The sequence below is a fragment of the Papaver somniferum genome, unplaced genomic scaffold (genome assembly GCF_003573695.1).
Source record: "Papaver somniferum cultivar HN1 unplaced genomic scaffold, ASM357369v1 unplaced-scaffold_99, whole genome shotgun sequence".
Lineage (NCBI taxonomy): Eukaryota > Viridiplantae > Streptophyta > Magnoliopsida > Ranunculales > Papaveraceae > Papaver > Papaver somniferum.
In genome coordinates this window covers 6653280-6677762 of record NW_020653081.1, presented here as the reverse complement: position 1 = coordinate 6677762, position 24483 = coordinate 6653280, and the positions used below count along the sequence as shown (strand labels likewise).

The following is a 24483-nucleotide window of genomic DNA, read 5'->3' as shown; positions in this document are numbered from 1 at the left end:
AACATGCTTCTTCTTCATCTTCTCACAAACTAGAAGAGGAACAAATTCGTCCACTGTTTCCCTACACCAAAAACCATCAGAAATCGATTTCCTCCACCGTCTCCTAACCATCAACAGTAGCAGATTCATCAAAAACCATCCAAAAATAACTGCATGACCTGTTATGCATTGTTTAGAGTATCTGCATAACTTGTTATGCATATAAGAAGTGTTATTGTTTTTGTTAAGCATTCCCTGAGTCACTTATTGTTTTAATGCATAACATCTTATACAGATCCAACATTGACAGCATGACAAGTTATGCATTGTTTAGGTTATCTGCATAAGTAGTTATGCATATAAAAGGGTTTTTATGCCTTCCCTGCGTCACTTATTGTTTTAATGCATAACATCTAAGAGAACACTATGAAGCCAAAATAAATAATGCATGAATCATTATGCACATATATAAAAATTAACTGCATGATTTGTTATGCATTTTTTAGAGTATCTGCATCACTGATTATGCAGTAAAAACATCTATGCATAACGTTATGCATAACTGCTTATGCAGTAAGAGCAGCTATGCATAACTGCGTAACTTGTTATGCATAACTGGTTATGCAGTAAAAGCAACTATGCATAACTGCGTAGCTTATTATGCATAACTGCTTATGCAGTAAAAGCAACTATGCTGAACTGCGTAGCTTATTATGCATAACTGGTTATGCAGTAAAAGCAAACATGGTGAACTGCATAACTTATTATGCATAACTGCTTATGCAGTTAAAATACAAACATTGTTTAACTGCATAACATCTTATGCAGATCCAAAAATAACTGCATGACCTTTTATGCATTATTTAGAGTATCTGCATAACTTGTTATGCATATAAAAAGCCTTATTATATTGGTTAAGCATACCCTGCATCACACATTGTTTAACTGCATAACATCTTATGCAGATCCAACATTGACCGCATGACAAGTTATGCATTGTTTAGAGTATCTGCATAACCTGTTATGCATATAAAGTTATGCCTTCCCTAATGAGTGTTATTAAATCATGTTGCAGTTTTAGGAAAACTTTAGAGATGAGTACAGTGCAATGGAGTTGGAACTCTGTGAAATCGAAACTAAAAGATTGAATCGAAAAGATCTGCATTGATCGTAAATTCAAAAACAAGATTAAAATATCTAAAAATCCATTCGAAAACCTAAATTAAACTCTGTAACTTAAAATAATAGATCATAATCTTAAAGAAACTAAAACCTAGAATCGAATCAAGATTAAACAAGATCAGAATCAAAGTTAAACAAGATCAGAATCAAAGATAAAACGAACGAACCTGAGATTGAATTTCAGATTATCTTTGCTGAGTAAATTGAATCTCTCAATCAGCTCCTTCGCAATGTGATAAAGTGCATAACAAGTTATGCAGTACAAAAATATGCATAACTAGTTATGCAGTATAAAGAAAATATGCATAACAAGTTATGCAATACAAAAAAATGTGCATAACTTGTTATGTGGCACAAAAATAAATGTGCATAACCAGTTATGCAGATGCATAACAAGTTATGCAGTACAAAGAAAATGTGCATAACTAGTTATGCAGTACAAACAAAATGTGCAAGGTGGGACTTTGCAGCAATGAAGAAAGCAATGCTCAAGAAGCATATTTCAAGCTACACCAAGAGCTACACCAAGAGCTGCAAGGTGGGACTTTGCAGCAATGAAGAAAGCAATGCTCAAGAAGCATATTTCAAGCTTAGAGGTACTTGTTTTATGAACCTTAAGAATGAATGTATATTTCAAGCATATGAAAGCAAACATGCAGAACTGCATAACTTATTATGCATAACTTGATTAACTGCATAAAATACGAACATTGTTTAACTGCATAACATCTTATGCAGATCCAAAAATAACTGCATGACCTGTTATGCATTGTTTAGAGTATCTGCATAACTTGTTATGCATATAAGAAGTGTTATTGTTTTTGTTAAGCATTCCCTGCGTCACTTATTGTTTTAATGCATAACATCTTATGCAAATCCAACATTGACAGCATGACAAGTTATGCATTGTTTAGGTTATCTGCATAAGTAATTATGCAGTTAAAATGCAAACATTCAAATTTTACAGTGAAAAACTGAAGGGAATGTACAATTAAACAATCAACATAAGACTAAAAGATATATACTATAAAAATGAAGAGAAATACTTGAAAAAATAATTCCATAAGATATATTTTTATGAACAAAAGAAATAATCCAAGATAAATACTAGTTGCGAAAATATAATTCAAGGTAAATGAATCTTAAATGTGCAACAAGAGGCCGCAGAGAAGAATAAACTAATAAAGATATCATGGTAAAAAGCTGCACAGAAGAAATGAAGGCTGGAGATGTTCTTAAGCAGGTACTTAACGTTGCTTTTTCGCAGCAGGATGAGGACACGTCGTCTTGTTATGATGTGCCTGAGTATGGCAGTTACCGCACGTAATTGGTCTTTTGAAACTTGCACTACATGTGTTAGGAATCCGCTTCTTCTTCGGCCTACCATGTTTTTTTCCTACAACAGTTGGTGGGTTCACGATATCTCTAGTAGAAACATCAATAGGCTTGTCATAATCAGGAATGGGCTTGATAGGACGATCATACGAAGCACGGAAGCTAGCAATGCTGAAATACGGATTAATGTACTCGTAAACATTGATGTTATTTGAATGCATACACACAATAGCGTGATCACAAGGGAACTACTCAGTAAACCAAACCCTACAGCTGCACTGAAACTTCGCAATATTAACATCATGCGTGTGCTTTCCATCAAAAACTTCTCACTCCATGTCACCAGACTTGGTTATTCTCCACTGGACACCAGCACGAATGGAAGGCAACACTTTTTTCTCTAGCCTGGGACAATGAATCCTTTATACGTCGCCCCCTTCCTCTTCCTTATACTCATCTGTTCCATAATTTTAAGTCTGATCCAGTTAACAAGTGTTGCAATAGGCATACCTTTTGCTTCCTTGATCCAAGAGTTAAAGGACTCTGCAATGTTTTTACACATGTCGCCGTAACGACAGCCCAGACAATGTGCATTGGACCAACATTCCACTGGAATCTCACTCAAGAATTTGTGAAGACCATCACATCCCATATCCTTCAACTTTTGCATACCCTGATCAAAGCCTTCATGAGTCGATGAATAGAAACATTCTTTGAACAAACCCATCGCAGCACAATGCTCTCCCTTTTTCTTGTTGGTCTTACTGCGGACATTATTCTTCAAATGCTGGTAACACCAATCATGATAGAAAGTTGGGAAAACATCACGAATCCCTTGGATCAAACCCTCATGGCGATCCGACATAAAAGTTAGTACACGAGGACCCAAGATAGATTCTAGTTTCTTCAAGAACCAATGCCAATTCTCAACAGTTTCAGATGATACGATACCATATGCCAGAGGAAATATTCCTACAGAAACAAAACAAACACAAAAAGAAAAAATCATATCAAACTGACTGAAACTGCTATTATACAGAATGAAACTAGTTTCATTCTCTAGTCTGACTTCACCAGTTAAGGATGAAACCGGTTTCATCCAGTGATAATCTGACATAAAAAAAAATTATGACATCAAAAATAAAAGAAGACGTACCATTATTCGCATTCTTCCCGGTAGCCGCCATAAGACAACCCCTAAATTTTCCAGTTAGGAAAGTTGCATCCAAGAACAGTATCGGGCGACAATATTCGAAACCAGAGATGCAAGCATCGAAGGCTAAGAACAAACTCTTAAACTCGCCACCTTCAACAACTAAATCATCCCTACTACCTGGATCGTGTTTCTTCACGGCTTCACACCACCATCTCAAGTCAGTGTATGATTTAATGTCCTCGCCATACAATTCCTTGAAACATAATTCTTTCCCGGCATGCGCCTGATCGTAGCTCACTTCCAACCCATAATCACTTTTGAGTTCTCTAACAATATCCCTGGCTTTCTTGTTGGGATTCTGTTCAATCTTCTCAAATATCAAACTCTTGATAAGTTCGCGCGTAACCGGATCAGCCTTTGTTCCATCACTATAACCAGCACAACATTTATGTTCCCCGTTATAGGCCTTGAGGAATAAGTGACCCTTCACATTGGAAGTCTTGGGAGCTGCATGGAACATCCAGTCGCATTCCAATTTCTCCTTGTAATAACATTCGACCGTATATCGTTCTGGATTGCTCTTGACGACTCTCACCCTGCGACCAAAAAATGGTTATATTTCTCAACAACAAGACGAGCTTCATCTCGTCCTCCATAAAAATATTGACCAACACCTTTTATAATAAACTCCCATTCAGCCGCCTTGCAAGATCTTTTAATTGCCAACTTTCCATTGTATGTACGTTCTTGAGACATGGGGATATCTTGAGAAGAAACAAGCTCTTGAGAGGAAGGAAAAGATGACTGAGCTAAAAGAAACTTCGTCATTGTAGGTGTAGGAGTGACTTTACTGCTGCTCGGAAGATGACAAGGATTAACCAACTGAGCTCTGCTAGGATTTGGTGCTAAACGAAACTCGCTCATTCTACTGCTGCTCGGAAGATGACAAGGATTAACCAACTGAGCTCTGCTAGGGTCTGGTGCTAAACGAAACTCGCTCATTCTACTGCTGCTCGGAAGATGACAAGGATTAACCAACTGAGCTCTGCTAGGGTCTGGTGCTAAACTAAACTCGCTCGTAGTAGGTTCACGAACAAAATCAGGAGCACGAAGAGGAACACGTTCAAATAAACGAAGCTCCAAGAAAGACAACTGGTTAACAATACACAATGACAAGAAAGAACAGAGCTTCACATCACTGTCAACAACATTGCTTCTCCCCTCATAGTCAAATACAAACTGAATTGAGTCTGGTAAAATGCTATTCCAATAAGAACATACATGCGCCTTCAACTCATCAACTGTTGACTTCGTAGTAACTTGGTATGGACACGCATCGGTACCCCGGATAACCACACAGAGAAAATGACGATCCATCTACAGGGAATATATAAAACAAATATAAATGAATCTGGATGTATTCAAAATTAAAATATCAAATCAACAACAACAAAGATCAAATTTAAAAAATCAAATCATATCTATCCTGCATAACATCTTAGGCAGATCCAAAATTAACTGCATGATTTGTTATGCATTGTTTAGAGTATCTGCATAACTTGTTATGCATAACTGGTTATGCAGTAAAAACAGCTATGCATAACGTTATGCATAACTGCTTATGCAGTAAGAGCAACTATGCTGAACTGCGTAGCTTATTATGCATAACTGGTTATGCAGTAAAAGCAAACATGGTGAACTGTATAACTTATTATGCATAACTGCTTATGCAGTTAAAATACAAACATTGTTTAACTGCATAACATCTTACTGCATTCATACAACCCATACTCCAACTTCTCTTCCACTCTCTCAACAACCATTATAATCTCGCTACAGCAACATCTCCTAACGCAGATGTTCTCCTCCCTGGAATCCAGATTTTCTCATCACGAATAAACGAACATCTCTGTACAATGCCCTATAAATTAACTAAAACCAAAAATGGTTTGCATCCGTGTACCATCAAAGTACCATTTTGGCACAATGTACCACCAAAGAAGCTGTCATAAATTACTATGTACTTCTACGACTACGAGTACTGCTCTAAACAGTTCCATATAATACTTTCTCCTTCAGCAAGTTACTATGTACTTACTAGCAAAGTTCTATTTCCCTTAAGCCTCTAACACTCAACCAAGTTATCATCAGTAAATACCCAAAAAAACAAGAACCAATTAATCAATCCAGAGTGCATCACCAATATTGAAAGTAACATAAGCATCAACAACTGCATGCATAATTTGTGGTTGTGTAAGATATTTTTTATTCCAATTGCTCACAATAACATCTCTAGGTCTTTCAATAACATCTCTGTGGTTGTGTAACGTAAAGGAGAAATCCTAATAATAACCTAAACCCAAAATTGGTTTGCATCTGTGTATATTGCATTGAAAATAAGATTACTAAACCTTAGAAAACATGATTCGAGACAAACCCAAATAATGTCACATAATCAACTAAACCCTGGATATTCCAAATCAACAACTAAAATCAAAAATTAACAAAGATTAATCTTCAAATTCATAAAAAATCATCAACAACTAAAAATTACTTCAAAATCGACAGAGAAACTTCAATTGGACAAAAACCAAATCAAAATTATTTCAATTGAAATTTACCGTTCGACGCTATTAGATGAAACTTCGATTCAACAGTTGAAACTCCAATTGAAACTTCGATTCAACAAACTATTCAACAATCATTAATCACCATGATTGATCAACCAGATCTGAAAAAGACACGAGCTCTGAAACTTTGATCGAATTCTGCAGGTGAGGAATAAACGAGCTCTGCCGAGACGGGGAGGTTTTGAAAAGAGAAATAAATTCTCTTTGAAAAGAAGAGTTTAGAAGGTTAGGGGTATTTTAGGTAAGACATATTTTTTTATTTTAATTTTCCTGGGCCAAATATCCAAATTGGCTATATAAACAGTATATTTCTGATGTTTGGCTATATAAACAGTATCAAAAGCTAAGAATCTATTTCACCCAGGAATTTTGTGTTTTGGTCTTTTTGACCAATTTTGTGTAATTAAAAACTCCATATTTTAATTACGATTAGTTTACGGAAATGTTAAGGTCACTGTTCAATTCGTTTTACAACTTAGCATTAGTGGGGGTTAGCTTTTAGTTTGATGACCAATATTTATGTCAGCGTACAAAAGTGTAACAAGCTTAATACAAACAAGTAGGCGACTCCAAGTCCAAATGGATGTGACAACCAGCAAATTAACGATTAGCCGAAAATTAAAGATTAAGGTACTGGTTACAAAAGAAAATCAACAAGGACAACTTTGATTTCTTTTCTTCAAATCAGTCAACCAACAATAGTAAAATAAGAAGGCAAAATATGGTTTTCTTTTAAAACAAACCAAGCACATGTAAAACGGAATCTGATCAAAATCCTTTTTTCTTTGTATGTAGTACACAACGGTTCATTCAGAACTCGCTCATAATGCAAACCAATATAACTATAATTCATATATTAGTTGTCACAAATCAAATATCAATTATCAAAGTATTTAACAAAAATCAAAACAAACACCATATAATATTTAATTCTAAAGTAGGTTTTAGTTTTGTATTAGGTAGAAGTTCCTACCTCAATTGCATATTCCAAATCCAAATACAATGAGTATCCATAACGACACAAAATCGCGATCAGTTCCATGATATACATCATCCAAAAAGAAACAGTACTACTTATAGTTGGCCTTTGAATAGTTGAAGGAATGGAAGATGATACGTTAACACTCTTTAGGATTCGTGTTCCATGAGAACGGAAAGAAAAAGAAGAACGCGTGATTGGGGGATATCAAAATTAATTGGGGGATATAGCTACATGACAAAAACTGGATTCAAATATCAAATCTGGGTCACCCCTTATGTAATTATTTTTTTAATTCCTAATCTAGCCCTCACTAATCAGGTTTAGTAGTTAATAATAATTAGTAAAATCTTAAGTATTTGGGGGATAAATTAGTGTGTATTTTTATTTGAATTTGTGTGAGTGAGGTGAGAGTATAAGGAGGGAAAAATATTTTTGAGTGGATTTTTTTTTGTGAAAATGGAAGATGATTGTGAGGAGAGAATTGCAGCTGCTGAATCTTTAGCTCAACTACAACAGTAATCATATTTTTCAATCTTCGATTAATGATAACAACTCATAATTGGAATTATATGATGAACCAACACCCTTGGATCATGATTTTCGTGAGCATGAAGTGTTTTTTGAAGAACCAACCCAAGAAAGTAAACAAGTTAAACATACAAGCATCCCCAACACACAGGTAATGCTGCTAAGAGGTCGAAAATTTGATTTTTTTTTTTTGAAACCGCCATTTTTTATCTGAAAAAGCTTGGTGCCGGAATACTCGTAGTATGAATACCACGCCGGCACCACCAGAACCGGCTCGGTATTCATACTATTTCCATGCCGGCGAAAATATCCCCCATTTTGAAACAATTGCCGACGTGGTCTTCAACCAAATAAATCCATGTCGGAACGCAGTTAACTTTTTACCTACCACAGAATATTCCATGGAATATCCAAAACGGCATGGTTCACTCCTAACTTTACCATGCCGGTACCACAAGAAAAACATCCAGGAGTTAAAGATTTTTGAACTTAAATACCGGCGTGGTTTATAAATTATAGACAAAGCCAGCACAAAATACCGGCTTGGAACCTTACATATCGAGCATGCCGGTATTGCGAATTCCGGCATTAATGTTCAAGAAAATATAATGCCAGTACTGTTTAAAATTAGTTCCTCTTTTTCAAGTGCAATTCCGGAATGCCGGATTCGAGAATGCCGTCACATGTTTCCGGCTTTGGTTGTTTTGGCGGTACTGTCATCGAGCATGACGGAACTAGTACCCGGCATAGTGATTTAATTTTATTTGGAACTAATTCAATTTTATTTTCATTCATTCCTTAGATTGTGACATACATTGATCCAACAAATTCCAAGGAAGTACGGACTCCCAACACATACCGAAGACATTGGAAGTGTAGAGATTGCAGAGGATGGAATGAATATAATTAAGCTGAAAATTGGTAATATGAAAATGTATAAGGATTCCCTAACATGTAAGACTTATAGACATTACCATACCAAAATAGAGGGTTATGTAGAGCAACTTCCCCAGTTTATTCGTGAGTATATTGTATATACGGATGATGTCGATGGAGATGGAAATTGTGGCTATCATGCCGTGACACCATGCCGTGACCGAACAATTAAGAATCTTTGAGACGGCGGTTAGTAAAGGGATGACACCATGCCGATACGCTGGAAAGAGGATGGCCGAATAACTTATGAAAAATAAGAGTTGTTATGAACAATTGGTAGATGATGAGGAAAGGTTTGATAGTTTGCATGCTCGGGTGTTAGGTCCAGAGCACGAGATGAAGTTCCTTCCTACTAAATATTGGATGAAAATGCTGGTTTGTGGGCATCTTGTGGCGGATACATTTAACTGTGTTGTTCATTATTTTTCCCCCACCGAATTGAGTTAGTGGTGGATGATGATTGATTCCCTATCGGAGTGGATAATTTTTTTTCATATAAAAATTTTCTGAAATTGGTAGTTGGTGATTGATTTTCCATCAGAGAAATGTGTTGGAGCTCACCTATTTTTTTTTTTGAGGTATCAACTGCAATAGGTGTATCCACTTTAAATAGATGAGGACACAACGACTCTTTTCCACTTTATCATTCCGGCATTGTCAGTAACTTAGATCCCACGCCGTAAATGGTCTTTACTGATTTATGGTTTAAAAAAAAATAGCCGTTATGCATTGAATGTTCAATTCCGGCAGTGAACGGAAGATGTTGGACCATGCCGGTAACTTATATCGGCACAGTATAAATTCAAAGCCGGAACATGGTTTATTGCACAGAGAATTTTTACACCAAATTCCGGCATAAAATAATATATAGTTTCTATGCCGGAGATATAACAGTATTGAATTATGTTAACGATGTAAGCCGGAACTATAATTTATTTCAAATATAATCCTTGTCGCAGGAAGCACGAATGCATTTAGCACGTGCATCAAGCCTTTAAACCACTTGGTGACCCAAGTGGACGAGTTCAGTCTCGTGAGGGTTTACATAGAGATGTACCCAAAAATCCTTACCAACAACTATCCTAAAAACCTAACCAAATACCACTAAACCTATCAATCTTCTTAGGAATAATCCGTCTCCGATTCACCCAGCTGGTGGTACTCCGTGACTTTGCTTACAATATGGTTCACGTTGGCATCAAACATGAATGCTTCTCCCTTTTCCTGTAAGTAACGCGTTTTCACGGCTTCATGCTACAGAAACAACACAAAAACTTATTTTGTTGCATAAAATTTGAAAAAGAGTGGATTGTGTCGAAATAATCATAAAGATACTTACAAGTTGTTGAGGGACAATCTATTGCGGGTAGCGTGCTCGATCCGGTGTTTCATTTTTAGATACTCGACCACCGCATTTAGGATGATGTCGTATCGTTGCTCGATTTGCTAAGCCGACGCTGCTACTTTGCTCGACAACTTTCCAAGCCGACATCGCTAGTTTCATACATACAACACATAATTAGTATATATATGATAATATAAAATTATGTGTACATTAAACGAGTAAGCAATTAACAATACTTACTAGCAATCCAACGGTCTTATTAAGTTGGGTCATCGTAGGTGGTGCCTCTATAGGAGTTGGAACGACAGGGTTTTTCTGGGGTGGAACTTCGACGTCTTTCGGACGCACGACAAAAGGATGTGACCATTTCAAGTAATTACCAATGTAAGCAGGATCGGCTTCATCACCGTTGATCGCAAGCTCCCAATTACTAGTATCTACCAAACGACGCAGTTCTCTATCCCTCCAATGTGTTGGTTCTGGAATTGGATCATACTCTACCCTCAACCTTGTGGAACTTGTCATGGACACATAAAGGTCAAGCTGATACCTTTTAGTAGAGGTTGTCATGAAGGAGGGTAATTGCTTATATCCAAGTTGCCACATCACACTTCGAGGATCAGCTATAATGTTCCCTTTGGGTGGAACAAAGGCCCATTATAAAATGCAACGTTATGAAACCTCAAATATTGGCGGTTTTCTCTAGCCTCCTTATAAGGGTCGAACACAACATCTTTGGTAGTCATCGTGTCCAGAGCCAATCTCATTTCTGTCAGTCGATGATTTTTACCGGGCTTCGGATGGCTGTTGAACTCGTATCTCTTGGCTTTAGGCTTCTCGGGGTCATCAACAGGAATAAACTTCAAAAAGGGGTTGTCCTTGAACAATGTTGGGAAATATTCATAAGCCCACACCTATACAAATGTGAAATGATACATATAAAAATCAGTAAATTTTGTTTCTAAATTCATGATAAGGGTACATGTGAACAAGATAAATAAGAACATAAGTTTAAAAACAAAAATACCTGGAGTAGAGTGAAATTCCTAAAAAATTGGTTTGCAACCGCCTTAGAGGACCTTCTCATCTCCTTCATCAAATGTGCCATTGCCACGGTGCCCCATGAATAGGTAAAGACCTCTTCCAACGGATCCAAGTACTGAAGGTAGTTTGCACTAACCCTGTTGCTACTAGTGTCAGGGAATACCCTAGTTCCCAAGATGAATAACAGGTACGCAGCGGCTATATAACGAATCTGTATGGGGTCCCATCCATCCTTCAAACTTCTTTCCTTTGTATTTTCAAACTTCTCCTTAAGCAGGGTCAAATTGATGGTCTTTGTCCTACTAACCTTAGATACATAGAATATTCTCACAGAAGTTTTGTAGTCCCAACCAAATAACTTGTTAGTAATCTCGTGCAACTTCGTCCATTCTAGCTCAAAAGAATGATTATCTCGTTCTGCAATTGATTTTCCGGTAACACTCAAGCCTAGAATGTTCTGAGAATCATCAGGGATCAAGTTCATCTCTCCAAACGGGAAGCGCATGGTATCAGTTTCACCATGATACCTTTCGACGAAGCAATTGACTGTCACCATATCCGGCTTCACATAATTTTCAACCAAAGGATATAAACCAGAATCCTTTACTATTGCGTGGACCTCTTCATGCTCCTTAGACAAATCCCAATGAGTCGCGGCTTGGTTTCGGCAAACACGCACAACCTTCTTATGATCCTACAATTAGGAGATAATACGATTAAGAGATTTTGCATAAATACAAAATAATACATATGCACGAGATAGAAATTCTTACATAGGTCTGATATATAGTACGAGACCACGAGTCCTGTAGCCAAATAGATACCCCGGATCATGAAAAGCCACGCCCCAAATTCTACCACCATCAAGGTCAGGTATCATGTCATCAACATAAGGAAGATGTGAAACTTTAACTTTAACTTTTCCTTTGCCTTTCCCCTTGCCTTGTGTGGGTTGTTGACTTGGACCACCTTGTTCCACTATTCCTTGACTTTGGTTTGATAATTTAGTTGGATCAATCTCATTATCTTCCTCCTCACTTTCCTCCTCATCTTGGTCATCTTTCTCTTCAACATCTCCGGTAGATTCACGGATTACGATTTTACTACGATCACGACCACTCTCCCAAATTGCCCCTCTTGTATCATCACCCAAACGCTTTTTGTTTTTCCCTCGAGGAGGCAGAGACTGAGGAGTATCAAGACCATCCTTCCTTCTTTTCTTAGTGACAACATCTTAGCTTTTCCTTTGTTAGCCTCATTTGCTTTAGCTTCCTTTGCTTTAGATCTATTTCAAAAGAAGCACGAAATAAATATAAGACAACTAACTTTCATTTCTAATATCGACATAGATACACCACATTACGGCATAGAATCATCACTACCGGCATACTGAAAAAAAAAGTATCGAACATGTCGGGAGCTAATACCGGCATTGACAAGTAATTGTCGAGATTCCCGTACACTTTAGGAATTTACTGGATAAAAAAAATACCAGTAACCGTAGATAAGGAAAATAAAAATCATGTCGGGAACTAATACCGGAATTGACAAAAAATTGTCTAGGATGCCAGTACTCTTTCGGAATTTCCTGGATGCCAAAAGTCCAGTACCGGCATGGAATCTAACCTAAAACGTATGCCGGTACCAATAACAAAATCCTATGGTTTTCTGTTTATTAGAAGCTCACTACCGGCGCATTCGTAGAAGTTAAAATCAATACTGGTACTGGGTTCCGAAGTGGTCTTCAACCTAAATAGAATGCTGAAACTATGTTCCGGTGTGGTATTCAACCTAAATTAAATGCCGGGAGACACTACCGGTGTGGTCTTCATCCTAGATCGAATGCCGATACTTATTTCCGGTGTGGTATTCATACTAAATTGAATGTCGGAACTACTGAAACTCAACTTTTTTCAGTTAGGGTTTCGCGATTTTGACCTAAACCCATAGCTACAAATCGATTGAAACACTAATTAAACAGTTTTACATGACTTACCTTCTCACAGAAGCCATATTTCTGAGTAGTTGATCGTCCGATAACTTTTGTTCTTCGTGTTCTTGCTCTTGAGCAATCAAAGCAAGCCTTTTCTCTAATTTCTGTTGAGCAATCGATTTTGATTTCGATTGGGCATCTGATTTCTTTCGTGGAGGCATGGTTATGATTCGAGTAGGTTAATCGACGAAGAACGATGAAGAAGATGAAAAAAAAATCGAAACCCTAACCTAGAGTGTGCCGGAACTGAATGGGGGATACTGATTTGGTATTTTGATTTTTAGTTTTAAGTTTTTATTTTATGGGGAGGGAATAACAGTATTTTCATAATGTTTTTTAATTAATCAAAGGGTGTTTTAGTATTTTCGACCTAAAAAACACCCCTTAGCAGACACCTTCGGTTGGGGGAAGTAATTCATATCCCCTAATTAGTTTTGATACCCCCAATCGCGTGTTCAAAAAGAAGGAAAGAAATGGTTTTGTTTCTTTTTTTTTGTTTCTTTTTTTCTGCTTAGGTACGATCCATATAGATAGTTTAGGTTAAGGCTAAAACCTTGAGGACTTACTACCCTACATGCATGCGTGAAAAAGTGGGGAAAAGCCGCGTGCTAGGTTTGACCAAAAGTCAACCAAAATAATAGAACATTATTATATTACTACATTTTGATAATATATTTATTCTAACCAATTTTATTTCCTTTTTACTCATTATTCTATTTAATTTTTTTAGAAAAATACATTTTAAATACGGATGTACCCATCTCTACGAAAGTCGGCTTTTGACGGAAGCACATTTTAGATAGACGGATTATGACATTCTTACCACCTTAAAAAGGACTTCGCCCTCGAAGTCATTGTAACAAATTTCTAAACGGTTTCCAAAATTATTATTATTTCTTATTTTTTATTCTGCAAAAGATTTTATTCATTTACCCGCTCTCAAAATAAAACAAAAAGACGAGAAGATAATTCATACTTTTTAAACATCGAGAAAATATTGTAAATCATTTTGGTCATTCGAAAACAAAAATGATCCTTCGTGCATCAACATCCAAATCTCGGAAAATATACGATTTTAGAAAATGGTAAGTTCATATGTACAACCTGAGTAAATCGGAATTGTGCTCTAATACCAACTGTAATGACCCGCCCCTCCACCGATACTGTCGCCACTTAGCCACTGTGGTTATTCGGCAGTGTGGGGTTTTTAACGGGCATCGCTGCGGTAATCTGACAGTAACCTCTGCTGCTGGATGACTGCAGCGATGCCCATTGAAAACTCTACACTGCCGGATGACCGCGGAGGCTAAGTAGGGACAGTATTGGTGGAGGGACGGGTGCAAAGGTTTATGGAATTGCGAAATGAAAACATAAGAAACAGCAAGAGCCTAGAATTAAGATTTTCATTCATCAATAATCAAGTCAAATATTATACAAAAATTTTATGGATGGTTCACTGTAATAATTATGGATTGTCCAATGTATAACTGGTGAGTATATCTTAATACCTTTGTCATCACTGATTTTTTTTTCTTTTTTGAAGCATGGATTTTATTATAACTCAAAGGGCTATTATATGAGGGTATGTGATACCCAAAGATTCATCAGTTACAAATGGAATGGTATGTCATGGATCTAAAGTAGCAAAGCAGAGGAGCAAAGCGTGAGCGGCAACCTTCAGATCAGAGTTGCATCGGGGGTGATGTTGGTGTCGAAGGTCGGAAGGTCTTCGTTCAATGCTTTCCACAAGAAAAGTGGTACTTTTAATAGACACGAAAGAGTCCATAAGATCTTAGTTGATGGTAGAGGTATTCAATGCGCTTGATTGAAGGTCCTGGTTTTGCAATTGTGACCATATGCTGAGGTGTATTGCCCGAACGTTAACTATCTATCTCCTTTTTCTCCGTCTTGATCTATCAGGTGATGTTTACCAAAGAAGACGGAGGCTACTACTCCTCATAAGCTATTAAATACATACTAAAGACGAAAATAGATGTCATCACTGGTAATATCTTAACTAACTTGTTGTTTATCTGTTTTTCAGAAAACCATCGCCTAGACCAAGTTTACTGAAAAAATGGAAGAGAGACTAACCATTTTTAATGCTATGAACTCTATAGAGATACTGTCGTTGGATTCGATGTAGTTTGATGATATTGTTGTCGTTATTATATATGCAAGTTTAAATTTAATAAATATCGCTTAATATGAAATAGAAATCTATTTTAAGATCTAAATATTTTCATTAATCAATATTACTGCCACTTCTTTACAAGACATAAACTTAGATAATAATAAGAAGTAAACTAATAACTTCAATAAAAATTAAGCACAACTATTGGCCTTCTGTTTATTTTCATTTGATGTACCTTCCATTCAACGTGCTCCTGAACAGTTTTTTTTTTTTTTTTGTTAACTTTCAAAACTGGAGTTTTTCTCTCCCTTTTAACAGAACATTTTCTTGGAGCCACTTCTAAAACTTGCACTTCCCTTTTACAATTTTTAATCTTTTTAAAACTTCTACATATCTTAAAAACAACAACTTCAAGTTTTCTCTCACAAAAAAGTGTTATCGCCCTTTCACACATTTCATCTAAAAATTTGAAAAGAAGTAGAAAATTAGAAGAGAAAATTCAAGATAAGTGAATTTTGATGTGAATGGGTTGTTTGAAGACGATGGTAATATATAGTGATAAAAATACGACCAATTTTACGTTTAAAAAAATAACCGTTGCGGACGACCATAACCCACCAGCGGGTTGTCTGGAGCCCCCAGGCTTTTGTAAAACCGCTCGCGGTTTTAGTGCATCCGCGCCGTTTGCTATCATACACCCATTACTTTTACCCTAGGGGAAAATGTCATTTAACCTTCCACCTGGCTGAACAATTTTTTTTGTTTACAAGTTTATTTGGTATTGACACCCCCAAACACACTGATAGCAGCTTTCCTTCTGCTCACCTAGGATCTCATTTTTGTCTCACTGCCATAAATCTATATATTTCAATCCAAGTTCCTTTTTCCTTTTTATTGGGTTTACATGTAGTTCCCTACCCTTCGTCGATCCCTTCTGTAAAATTAGCGTTTTTCCTCTCAGAATTGAATTAGGTTAAAAATGTCTTCTTCGTCGATCAAAACAATGTCATCTTCTCTTAAACTTAAACTCCCCACCGCCACGAGAGGTACAGGTCGAACACATGCCTTAGGAAGGAGGGTTGATTTCAATGGAATCAATAGAGAAATTGCAAAATCTGGCCTGGTTGTTAAGTCTAGCATGCCATTTCAACCGTTGATGATCAAAAGTAGAAGTTTAAGCAAGTGTTGTTCCATAAGCGGAGGAGGAGGAGGAGCGCAAAGCGAAACTGTAACCCTAGAGACGCCAGATGTTGTTGTATCTCCCTTTATCGGGAAACAGAAGGATCCTGTATTAGATGATGGCGGGTCAGGATTCGGTGGTGGTAATGAACCTCCACCGTATTATCGTGGTGGAGGTGGTGGCGGCGGCGGCGGGTTTTCTTTAGGTGGAAGTTTTTCATGGGGAGCGTTTTGGTTTTTCCTTGTTGTTCAGTTTCTGAAATTCTTTCTGATGAAGAATAAAGAAAGCGAAGAACGGTATACGATTGTTACAGGTAGGAGAAAAACAATTCGGCACTATTTGGATTATTGAATTATGGAAATTGAGGTATGAAATTCATGAATTAGGGTTGCAAAATGTATTCAATATCTAGTGGGTTATGATTTCTGATACTTCGAATCCTTGAACTGCATTAATATATAAGTACGAATTGTGTGAATTTTGCATTACGCAACTAAAGATGTTTGTCACCAGAAACTAAATTTTGATTAGCAATGTTATTACATATAATTTAGATTATGCAACAAATTAACCCTGCAGTAAATGTTGCGCTGCAACTACTATGTAATGCATTGCTGTTATCAAGTGTTTGCAGGCAGAAACCTGTTTTGGTGAAGGGTTTCTGCCAAGTTGATTTTACTATGTCATCTTTAGTTCAGGGGACACAATACCTTCTTCTTTTTGTGCTCTTGATCTTGTATGAAGTGGCCTTGAAGGCAATTCTCACGTCATTTTTGTTTGTTGCAAGCCTGATTGCAAAGATTCTGGAGTCTGGAGAGAGTGCTGCAGTTGATCGGTTTTTGAAATGGCAATAATGTAGGTTCCAATTCTAGGCTAGGAAGCAACCATTTTATCCTCGAAAAGAGGTTGCACCCTGTACTACTTAAGAAACCAAGAAAGGACTTGTAACCAAGAGCACCCTATACTACCAAAGAAACCAAGAAAGAACTTGTAACCATCGCCCCATTAGTTGAATATTGAGATAGGTCCTGCCTAGCTCTTTAACAGTTAACGATTTCTTAAACCCTCCCTTTGCACCAGTTATTTCCCTTGTATCAAGGCCACATAATAGGCAAGTGCAACCCACAGGATAAAGGATGGGTTACTTTCACAATTTGTTTGCAACACTCCCATGTTGGGGGGTTTAGGATATTTTTAAGTGCAGGCAGACAGAAACACTAATTTGTCTGCAACACTTGCATCAAATGAGATCCAAATGTCAATGGGTTTTCTGCCCAGTCCATTTAACTCTATGCCTCCAGGAAAAAAATGTTACTTCATGTGGTTTGCATCTCTGGATTCTCCACACAAGATGTACCTTTAAACAACCAGTGGAAAAAAGGCTACAACTTCCTGAACTGGAGTCTGGTGCTATTTATCAAAACATATGGAAAAACTCCCCAGCATCTTCTTTTACATTATCTCTACTCTCATCCAATTCGGGGACTACTACTACCTTCAGCTGGCTGGTCCTCAAAAGGGTTACCAAGACCCGCAAAGACCCAATGGCCATTTCTCCCTGCAGCTGTTTCTTGGTCCATCTGGCTAGCATAGCAGCTTTTTCTAGTAAAGGAAAAGCCCTAGATGTCTTGCTAGATGAAATCCACTTCAGGGCAGCAGTTGCAAACCCTCGTGTCACCCTCCCTTTTAATCAAATTGCACGCACAGTTCATGTTTCTTGAAGTAGACAAACTATCTACAGATATTCTCTCTTTTTTATAGATACCTTCAAAAGTAAACATGACCTGTAAAAGGATGCACACCAAAGCTCTTTCACCATTGCAATTCGAAATTAGTTCAAGTACTACCAAAGAAACAAGGTGAGAAAGAAAAATTACCCAGAGAAAAAAAGTGCAAGCAACTGAGAAAGATTCATGTTATTTTCAATACCGTCTAAAGTATACAATATATTTTGTGATCACTGCTAAAAGGGAACAAAACTTATACTCAGAAATGTTTTGAGACATAGGTTATACACAAATAATTTAAATTGAATGACTACAACCAATATGTAGTTCAAGTCTTCGAGTGCTTGCTTTAGTTCTTGACTGCTTGTTGATGCTATAGAACAACTCTTATTGGCGATAATTATTCAAGCTAGTATACAATATTCGTCAGTCAAATCACCATCACAAGTCCAAAGCGACAATCAAATTGATTTCATCCAATGAGTGAATCCCACCACCAGATGAATACCCTAAAACAGCCAAAACTGGTCTTTGCACAATTATAATAAGTGCCAGTAACAACTTACCTAATCTTTCTACATTCTTCACATGCTTGTCGGCCGTGCATTAAAATGAACAGGATACAATCAACAGGGAAACCAACTGAATTGTATCATAAAACAAGTGGAATACCGGATTCTTCTTCTGAAGAGGAGGGTTGTAGGGCACGAATTTTAACATTATACTTCCTCCTAATTGAAATTCCAGGGGCTGAACCTGAACCTGAACCTGTATCCGAGCTGTCAGATTCTTGATGATTCCGAGGAGCACTCTCTTCTTCATAGGCATTACCCACATAATTCCCACACTTACAACAAAGGAGCTTAGTTCTTCTCTTTAACAATCCCAACGAATTTTTGGAAATAAAATCAGGTACACATGTAAACTCATCCATCTGGGTGAATCTGCTGTCATCGATTGAGAAAAACGAAATGATTCCTCTTTTCATGGATTTTCCATACTTAGACCCAATTGCTGAGGTGTTCCGGTCGGAGGACCGTAGGTTCAGTTCATAACCACAAGAACCGCATCTGCATCACACAAATACGGCGCTCTTTAAACTTTTAATACGTCAATTTGATAAAACAAACATAAATACTCGCGACAACTATCAGATAATTCAACTACTAACGATAGCTGCCAAGTTCTTCCCAAATTCTAAACTTCACATATCAATTATTTCCAAATAATTCATTCATCGGAAAAGAAAAGAAAAGAAAAAAATATTACTTATAAACTTATTAAATTCAGACACTCATTTGGCTGTTGATAGATGACCATTTCATAGTTTTGCAAACTTGGGCCCCCATCTTGTGATGGCAAACAGCTGAGATATACTTCTTAGTGTTTACTTAGACCCTTATTTTGGTACAAGGCGAAGTATAGTCTAAAAGATAATGAAGCTGATAACCCTCAGAATACGGCTATAGATACATCACTGCCTTGAAAGATATTCACTTTCCTCTCTACTACACTGCCTTAAAGATATTCAATTTCCTCTTCATTACACTGTTTCTTACACTTTAATCAGACTCCAAAAAAAAGAAAGGATTTCATAATAACTTTTGCAAACTACGATCAACCCTGACAAAGTTGATGATAAAAGAGCAATCAGAAAGAATGGGTTCTTGCAGTAAAAAAAACACATCAAGGTAGAATTTCATTTTAGCCAGTCATCCAATCCAACTTGGATTGCACTTTTAGGGGGTAACAACAATCGAAATACACAAGGTTCCTTAAAAGTTCAACTAAAACAGATAGTTCCTCATTAGGAAAGCAGTTCATGACTTAACCTACCAAGCAACCATATGTTTTGACATTGTCACCCCTTTGCCGCCACCACCGCCACCACCCATCAACGCTGAGCCATCATGGATGGTGTACAAGAATTTCAAAGTGAAGGGCGAAGGCTCAAAACTTCTTAAAATTACAAAATCCCAAATTCTTAAAAGGTGTTCCTTTTATCAATAAAAGTTAGACAATTTAGTTCCAGCTAATTTTTTTTATGAAAAGAAATCCATGGAGATACTGAGTGGAAACCTCATAAATCTATAACTCCATTATTTAAATGCAGAAGTGGAATCCCTACTCAATTTTGAATTTTACGTGAGAAATTGACTCACCAAGAACTCCACTTTCCAACCTACCTATAGTAAGATTAACTACCCAACTACCAAATTTGGAACCCCAAAAAAAGAGGTCATTCTAAATTACATTCATTTGAAAGGGTACAGTACTAATCTCCATAATTAACCAATTTCACTCAAATTCATTAAATTCTGTATGTGTAAGTTGTAAAATTAGGTCTAAATTACTGGTGCCATACATACACACACATATCAATTGATTGAAAACTAAACAAAATCAATTTATTAAACACCCAAAATCATTTCAACAATTAAACAAAAATGGAAACATGGATCAATTAAACCCTGATCATAAAAGTTAAAGCCTTAAGGAAAATATCTAGAGACGTAGTGATGAAGTTCTAACCTGTAATTAACATCTCTTTGTGATGGAAACTCTTGATTACTGTTACCATAACGGTCTTGGAGATACATGGCTTGTGAAAATTCAAACGGTGACAAAGATATAAACAAACACAGACAGAAGGGTGGATGGATGGATTGATGAGTGAAAGAAACTCGATCAGTTTGGAACGGAGAGATTTAAACGGTAAAGTGACGGCTTAGATCCAAACACAGTAAAACACTTAAGACCCGTTGGAAGCGTTTTAAGGAAGAAGAAGAAGAATAATGAATGAGAAGAAGAAAACTTCCCTTGTTTACTTTGACAGTTTTGGTGTAAAATAGTCCATCAAACATTTGATGCACACCTTCTAATATTGGATTCTCGGTTTGAATATTAGACACACGGCAGTGATTCACTAGTTGCGGACTGAACTTCGATGCCTTGAAATGCATCTTAATCTTTCCTTATTTAAAGAGTGCATAGGAGCGGACTTTTCTTGGTGACGTGTAAGTAAGATGATGACCTGGAAATGTATTTTCACACATATGTCGGCGAGTCGGCTGCCGCATTAACCCGGAACGAAAAGGGTCCCACTTTTTGCTACGTGGTGTGAAACTACTCGTAGCTTACTTTTGGCCTTCATTATTCTATCCATGCCGATGCCGCCACCTTCAGCGTAAGCTCAAGGGTGTATCTAGAATGCTTAATTTGTTCGGCACACGGCAACAGAAGGGTACCATTTTTGAAAAAATTGAATGTAAGCTCGGTCATATTCGACTGTTTTTGACAAAATGGAATCATGGAGCACACACAATTTAGTTACTTGAAAACACACACAAAACTCATATTCAGATTTGGAAGTCGATACTAAATACTAACACAATAAACAATCTTGTACATTGTATTCTTATTGATTACACCAAGTTAAACAAAAACAAGAAACGAATCCATCCATCTAATCCACACTTCAACCATCCATCATACAAATGATTAGTAAACTTATTCGCTAATCACTCTTCTTCTCCATCATCAGTTACAAACTTTCCAGAACCAGGATTTAAAGCAGCAATGAAGAAGAAGACAACATTGAACAACACAAGTGGTTCGATTTCACCGATTGGGACACCAGTTTCGATGTTTAGTTGTGCTAGAGCTCCTTTCCCTGTGATGATCTCTCCGATGATAGAGAATGCAACTCCAAGTTGTGCTAATCTTCCAACAAATAGCTCATTTGACTTGGTGAATCCGAATACGGGCCCTAATTAAACACATACAACTCCAAATTAGCAAACTTTTTACCATTTGCGTATAATTGCTAAATGTGTAACTCTGTGAAATATTTACCTCCTTCTTTGAGACCTAGAGCAGCTCTGAATCCCTTTCCGGGTGGAATGACGGCTCTGTCAATTCCGGTAGCAGGTGCATCGTCGACGAATTTACCACGGTCTCCTAGGGCTCCAATAGCTCCCAAGAGAGTGAACAAAATGAAGAAAAGAAGTAGAGGCTCTGCTTCATAAATTGGGATCCCAGTTTCCAAGTTCAACTGCGATAGAATTCCTTTACCAGTAATTGCTTCTCCCAACAAGGATGCCTGTGAAAACCATTAAACCTTAGTTTTTAATCTCTCCTCTCATACAAATAAGGTAAAACAGTTACAAAAAGTAAGTGAAAAGGACTGTTGAAACAAATAAAATTAAGAAATGTACTTACAGCAAATCCCAACATAGCAACACGACCAACGAACAACTCGTTTTGCTTGGTGAATCCAATTCCTCCGGATGTTCCGAAAATACCATCTTCTACCTTTGGCTTTGGTGCTGGTGCAGCCTATAACGCAACATAAATATAGTTTATACATGTCTGTTAAATAAAATGTGTAACGCAAAATGTAACAGGAATGGAATTTTTTTTTTCGAATATATAAGTTTACATACCTTCTTGGCTGGAGCTTTGGTTTTGGACTTGAACAAAGCGAAAATAGTGAATGCTTTAGAAGAGGAAGAAGTAGAAGGAGAAGAAAGGCTTGAAGGAAGTAAGAAATGAGAAAATGGCTTGGGTTTCAATCTATCAACCAATGCTTCTCTTTTGAAGTTTAGACCTTGTCCTGCAACATTGGACATCAGCATCATTGATTGAGCCATTGTAATAATAACTTCTTCCTATAAATTTTCGAAGTCTAACTTTCTCTTCTTCTCTCTATATTAGTTTCTATGTTTTTAATGAGAAGATGAGTTTTTCTATCTCTAACTCTCCTAGATTTTTTTTCTTTTGAAGGGTTGGAATTTAACAAAGAGATTTGGATAGGGTGTGTGTTATGTGATGGGCAATGGAAGCAACCACGTCAAAATATAAATGCAAGTACTTTTTTTGTGTTCGTCAGAAGATAATGTGAATTTTTTGTGTGTTGTTTAAGTGGTGAAGTCACCAGAGAGTCCAAAAACAGTCGAGTTTTTGAAGGAAATGCATGTGTGTGGTAGCGCTAAACATTGTTGGGGTGTCTTTGGCTTAGAACCGATGAAAGGAGTTGAAGTGATGAGAACCATTAGTTGAATGTCTAGTATATTCCTAGTTTCTGGGATATAACAAGCAAATTTTGCATTTTTATTAGGACGTGGATGTGCCTCCAACACTTCATGGCACTTGTTCTCACTCGAACAGTTGCTAAAATGTAAATTAAGCAAAACTAATTTTTCACCCGTGCGATGCATGGATCTGTTTCTTGTTTACGGCATATTAGATACTTGTTATCATACTTTACATCAGTAAGTATGATAATCATTGTACAAATAAAAAATTAATAAATTAATATCTTAGTTGATGTGCAAATAAATAAAATAAACCAAAAATGACTGAAACAAATATAAGTTCAAGGGAGGCAGTGCAATGAAAAGAAACTTCTTCTTAGCATTCTTCCACATCCTTTTTGTGCCGGCCGTAAAGCATTCTTTTCAGTCCTGAATCCTAACATTCTTCCATATTCTTTTTTTCCTGGCCGTAAAGTATTTTTCTCTGTCCTGTTAAGGAATGATTTTTTTTTGGATTGTCTTGAATGAACATCATTGTTTCATTATCTTGAGTTTCTTGTACTAAAAGTACTGTTTACAACAAACTCTCCTTGTTTAGAGTTTTTAAATTAAAGCCCTCCCTTTTTTATTCATTAAAAAAATAATGTTTTAATTTTGGGATTCTCTTATAAAATATTGAAAAATTTATTATTTAATTTAATGTTTTTGGTCACTTAATTAAAAAAAATTATTTATTTATTATTTTTGGACATTTTAATTTTAATTAACCATTTTTTCTTTTGGTAATGTTATATTGTTTTATATTTATTTCTTAATGTTATAAGATTTAGTAATTTTAGGTAACTATTTTCTAAAATGTGTTTGGTCAAATAATATATTGTGGGGCTAAATATTATTTTCAAATTTTATTAGCTAAAATTTAAAATGGCGTGACCAGAATCAACCAGAAACTCTGGTTTGTGAGAGCTTTCGGAAAAACTATTTTTATAGAGAATTTGAACCAATGGGTCGGAAGTGAGCATAGTTTTGTATTCTTCTCAGAAGATCAACAGACTTATGGGTTCAATTTTGGCTTGTATTTCATATATAGGTCTCGAGTGAATGTATAAGAATATGCATTGTTGTATAATTTTTAGAGATTTTATGGCACTCGGAGTACAACACCATTCTCTTGGTACATGCATAAGTGTCTGCTTGCATTAAACCCTTAAGAAAATTGGTTGACTGCGAATATCATTTATTGGAACAAAATATCTTGATTATGATGAGCAAAAAAATGAATAGTGAGACGATCGT

General features: G+C 36.6%; 4 protein-coding genes across 4 annotated transcripts; 1 reads left to right on the top strand and 3 right to left on the bottom strand.

The window, feature by feature from the left end:
• Positions 1-2896: 2896 nt before the first annotated feature.
• On the bottom strand, positions 2897-4480 carry LOC113346375. Its single transcript, XM_026589914.1, has 3 exons — positions 4380-4480; positions 3653-4248; positions 2897-3468 (listed from the first exon to the last, which is right to left on the bottom strand). The coding sequence occupies exons 1-3, from the start codon at positions 4478-4480 to the stop codon at positions 2897-2899; spliced, it is 1269 nt and encodes a 422-aa protein (XP_026445699.1).
• An 11545-nt stretch (positions 4481-16025) lies between these two features.
• On the top strand, positions 16026-17105 carry LOC113346312. Its single transcript, XM_026589857.1, has one exon. It carries the CDS (start codon positions 16224-16226, stop codon positions 16773-16775), a length of 552 nt encoding a protein of 183 aa, XP_026445642.1. The 5' UTR covers positions 16026-16223; the 3' UTR covers positions 16776-17105.
• Positions 17106-18325: 1220 nt separating this feature from the next.
• Positions 18326-20997, bottom strand: LOC113346299 (uncharacterized protein At4g08330, chloroplastic-like). Its single transcript, XM_026589846.1, has 2 exons — positions 20684-20997; positions 18326-19221 (listed from the first exon to the last, which is right to left on the bottom strand). The coding sequence occupies exons 1-2, from the start codon at positions 20749-20751 to the stop codon at positions 18804-18806; spliced, it is 486 nt and encodes a 161-aa protein (XP_026445631.1). The 5' UTR covers positions 20752-20997; the 3' UTR covers positions 18326-18803.
• Positions 20998-21481: 484 nt separating this feature from the next.
• On the bottom strand, positions 21482-22945 carry LOC113346453 (photosystem II 22 kDa protein, chloroplastic-like). The gene is made up of 4 exons (XM_026589998.1): positions 22597-22945; positions 22373-22489; positions 22007-22253; positions 21482-21920 (listed from the first exon to the last, which is right to left on the bottom strand). The coding sequence occupies exons 1-4, from the start codon at positions 22801-22803 to the stop codon at positions 21673-21675; spliced, it is 819 nt and encodes a 272-aa protein (XP_026445783.1). The 5' UTR covers positions 22804-22945; the 3' UTR covers positions 21482-21672.
• Between the last annotated feature and the right edge of the window lie 1538 nt (positions 22946-24483).

Excerpts from the sequence above, each read along its gene's own strand:
- LOC113346375 (XM_026589914.1), bottom strand. The coding sequence starts at position 4,480 with ATGACGAAGTTTCTTTTAGCTCAGTCATCTTTTCCTTCCTCTCAAGAG. Across the intron at positions 4,249-4,379 it reads GAACGTACATACAATGGAAA|GGTGAGAGTCGTCAAGAGCA; the intron begins GTTGGCAATTAA and ends TTTTGGTCGCAG. Across the intron at positions 3,469-3,652 it reads CGGGAAGAATGCGAATAATG|GAATATTTCCTCTGGCATAT; the intron begins GTACGTCTTCTT and ends TTGTTTCTGTAG.
- LOC113346312 (XM_026589857.1), top strand. The coding sequence starts at position 16,224 with ATGTCTTCTTCGTCGATCAAAACAATGTCATCTTCTCTTAAACTTAAA.
- LOC113346299 (XM_026589846.1), bottom strand. The coding sequence starts at position 20,751 with ATGTATCTCCAAGACCGTTATGGTAACAGTAATCAAGAGTTTCCATCA. Across the intron at positions 19,222-20,683 it reads CAAAGAGATGTTAATTACAG|ATGCGGTTCTTGTGGTTATG; the intron begins GTTAGAACTTCA and ends TGTGTGATGCAG.
- LOC113346453 (XM_026589998.1), bottom strand. The coding sequence starts at position 22,803 with ATGGCTCAATCAATGATGCTGATGTCCAATGTTGCAGGACAAGGTCTA. Across the intron at positions 22,490-22,596 it reads CCAAAGCTCCAGCCAAGAAG|GCTGCACCAGCACCAAAGCC; the intron begins GTATGTAAACTT and ends GTTGCGTTATAG. Across the intron at positions 21,921-22,006 it reads TCTAGGTCTCAAAGAAGGAG|GGCCCGTATTCGGATTCACC; the intron begins GTAAATATTTCA and ends GTGTTTAATTAG.